Source organism: Helianthus annuus, chromosome 10, assembly GCF_002127325.2.
Source record: "Helianthus annuus cultivar XRQ/B chromosome 10, HanXRQr2.0-SUNRISE, whole genome shotgun sequence".
Classification (NCBI taxonomy): Eukaryota; Viridiplantae; Streptophyta; class Magnoliopsida; order Asterales; family Asteraceae; genus Helianthus; species Helianthus annuus.
The window spans coordinates 173,712,494-173,715,999 of NC_035442.2; the positions used below are offsets into that span (position 1 = coordinate 173,712,494).

The 3,506-nt window shown below is 36.3% G+C and overlaps 1 protein-coding gene across 1 annotated transcript; it reads left to right on the plus strand.

Annotated features, from left to right (window-relative positions):
* Window positions 1-440: 440 nt before the first annotated feature.
* On the plus strand, window positions 441-2,214 carry LOC110883398 (putative UPF0481 protein At3g02645). Its single transcript, XM_035978809.1, has 2 exons — window positions 441-764; window positions 825-2,214. The coding sequence occupies exons 1-2, from the start codon at window positions 534-536 to the stop codon at window positions 2,076-2,078; spliced, it is 1,485 nt and encodes a 494-aa protein (XP_035834702.1). The 5' UTR covers window positions 441-533; the 3' UTR covers window positions 2,079-2,214.
* Window positions 2,215-3,506: the final 1,292 nt, after the last annotated feature.

Here is a 3,506-nt window from a genome sequence, read left to right on the forward strand (position 1 = left end):
TTCAATATTTAGCCATTATGTATCAAACAACAGTACGTATTTTTACTTCAAAAATTTTATAATATGCATGTACTTATAGTTACAATCTTTCACAAAAAAACATCTTGACTAGAACTACACTAGTTAGTATATACTATTGTATTTAAAACTAGAACATTATGGTTTTGGTTTTTCTAATTTATTTTTTAGACCTGTATTTTTGTGCTACCTAGGGAGGGACCAGTTCGACTTGTTCGTCTTGTATTTTTATTGTAACAACTGGTTGTCCGATCAAACTCTTGCTTCTTGTGGCCATGCCTGACCCTTATCTTCTTGCAAAGCGACAATAATATATGTGTGCAACACATTTTTTCAGACATGGACAATAATATATGACTCAATATTCTAATGTGTAAAGCATGATCATCCTGAGGCAATCTACTTTAAATATCTAATCGTTGACGTGATGTCTTACCAATCGAAACATATGAGCTTACAATATAAAGTCATAGTGTTATAGCTCATCTCATGAGAACAAATTTGAGTGTATCCGTATGGCTTCTTTAACCCCGTTATTATTAAACCCAAACTCTGGTGGGAAACAATGGGTGGATCAAATCAGCGAAACCTTAAAAACCCAAACTGCAATCACAATAGATACACCTCCAGTTTCCATATTTGAAATTCCCAGACCCCTTAAAGAAGAAAAGCTGGAAGCTTATGTCCCTCAACGAGTAGGGCTTGGGCCAATTCACCATTTCCGACCTGAGCTCTATCACAAGATGGAGCAGAATAAGCTCACAGCCGTGAAAAGAGTATTAAAGCCTCATCAAATTCATGACTGTGAGCATATAGTAGAAAAGGTTAAAAAGATTGTCCCCCTGATTCGTGATTGCTATGATTTGTACAATGATGCTGATGACAATATGCTGGCATGGTTGTTTACCATTGATGGAATGTTCTTGATTGATCGGTTACATGCTTATTCAAATCAAGGGCATGTGATGGAAGCAAACGATTTGATCATGTTAGAGAACCAGATTCCGCTTATTGTGTTGAAGGAAATCCAGAAGGCCTTATTGGGCAAAGAGGCTCATGCACAAGAAGATTTCTTGGAATCCAAGTTCCGGTATTTCTGTGATTCCAGCTCCTCATTCGTCCTCTCCGAAGAGAATATTAATTTTAATGGAGCTAACCACCTTCTTGATTATATGTATAATTCCATCGTGAACAATGGAACATTGATGCCAAGAAAAGTCTACTTCACAAACCCTGGAAATGAACTATCTGAAGAAAACCCTACACAAGAACTACTAGAAGCTGTTACCAGATTTGCAGGAGTGATACCTGGGGTTCAACCATTTTATCAAATCATTGAATTCGTTATGCAAAAGTTTGGTGAATTCTTGGAGGAAAAAACGACGGCTGAAGAGATTAAGGTGCCTTCAGTTACTGAACTTCGCAAAGTTGCCGGTGTGGAGTTCCGTTTGTCACCTAGAAATGAAGGCATCAGAAACATAAACTTTGTCCAAGGGAAAGTGCGGTATTGTTATCTGCCTCTCATTACACTTGGTAGTGATTCAGAGGTTGTACTTAGAAACTTGGTAGCTTATGAGAAACTAATGGCAAAGAACAGTTTTATGGGTGGATATGGTCTTGAACTCACCGAATATGTGGATTTCATGAGTGGGATAATCGACACGGAGAAGGATGTGAAGTTGCTACGAGAGCAGAAGATCATCGAAGGAGATTTGAGTGATGAGGAGATTGTGAAAATGTTTAATGGCATAGGGAAATCGCGTCTGAAAATGAGTGGTGAATCTGAGTTGAGAAAGACGGTGGCTCAAATGAACATGGTTTACGAAAGCACTCCAAGTATTTGGGTTCAAAAGACTATTGAGAAGCGATTTCAGGCTTCGGCCAAGTCTATCACGTTCTTTATTACCATTTCGACCGCACTGATCTTGATTTGTGAGGTGTATTTGATGGTTAATGGTTTCAATTCATTGCACATGATGTTGGCTCGTTTTCTTCGGGCTAGATTGAGTCGTTTACTCCATTTCTTCTATGGTCCAAGGGGACCGAATGCAATCATCTAAACATTATCAATATATAATCATTGTTGTGTAGTTATTACCCATTGCAGTTATTATTAACTAATGTTATCCTGCTTTGTTATGCCAGTCCATGCTTACAAATTAAATACATGCAAACACTCAATTTTCTGTTGTTGTAGTTGTTGATCTTGTCATTATGAGTAATTAAAAATTCCTTGTTAGCCATCTCAGTGGTCTGTAAAAGAGGAGTTCATTTGATAAAAAAAAGTGACATCTTAATTAAGTTTAAGTAGTTGATCGAAATACCGTTTGGCAATGCCATTATATTCAGCATTGTAGATCCTTTTAATTCTTATATCCTTCTGATATATGGAAACAATACCATTGTACCATTTTAGCTACAAAATACAGAAACAATACCATTGTACCATTCTAGCTACAAAAAACAACAAGGTTTTTCATTCTCATTCACCATTTTATAACACAATATAGCATGGTTTTCACTTCGAATGGGACCTTTTAATATATTCCTACGACAACTTCGTAACATACCAACAATATGTAAACACGGTTTGTTCACATAAACCTACACGTGTATTGGAATGTAGGCAAATGATCAAATAGGAAGTATAGGAAGTAATCTTGTCCTTACACTTTTCTAGGTAAAAAATATAAGGGGAGGGGCACGTTAGTCCACCACAATTTATTTTAATACAACCTTTCATCTCCAAAAGCCCACCATGTTGCATGTTTTTACAAGTCAATCCGCCAACCACCATCATTCCACCATCCACCGCCACCACTCTGTCGCCCACAGCCACAACCACCACGCCACCACTCATCATTCCACAATCCACCAAATGCAATGAAACATGAGAAATCGGCAGAAACATGTACTTCTCTCCTCAAACTTCTTAAAATTTTTCCAGTCAAAGTGAAGATATCTTTGATTCTAACATTCTCTTGATGTATTCATGCATTTTGAAAACATCCTTGGTTCCTATCTCATGGAGAAATCAATGGTACAAAGTTCCACATTAGATGTTTGACAACATGCCTCAAAGAAAATTACAAAACTTTATTTTTTGTTTAGAGGTCAACAATTAGTTGTTAAAAAGGCAAAGTAACATCAGTTTAGACCATAGTCACATAGTTCACGGTACGCTTTGGTATGGGAAAGTGAAACCGGATCGCAATTCCCTAGGTCCTTCAAATTTGGTACAAAGAAAGGGTAGGCTCATTTCGATACGACATACCATATAATGAGGTATGAAGTACCATATAATATTTAAAAACCTATATGTACAACCTAAAGACTATATGTACAACAATGTACAAAATAAAATATATCTAGATAGATAATTAAAAGAAATAGAGTAACCAATTACATTATAATTATATTTATAATTATAAATAAATTTAATACTAATGATGAATAGAAGTGTTGGAATTGAACCCTATCAGATGAAC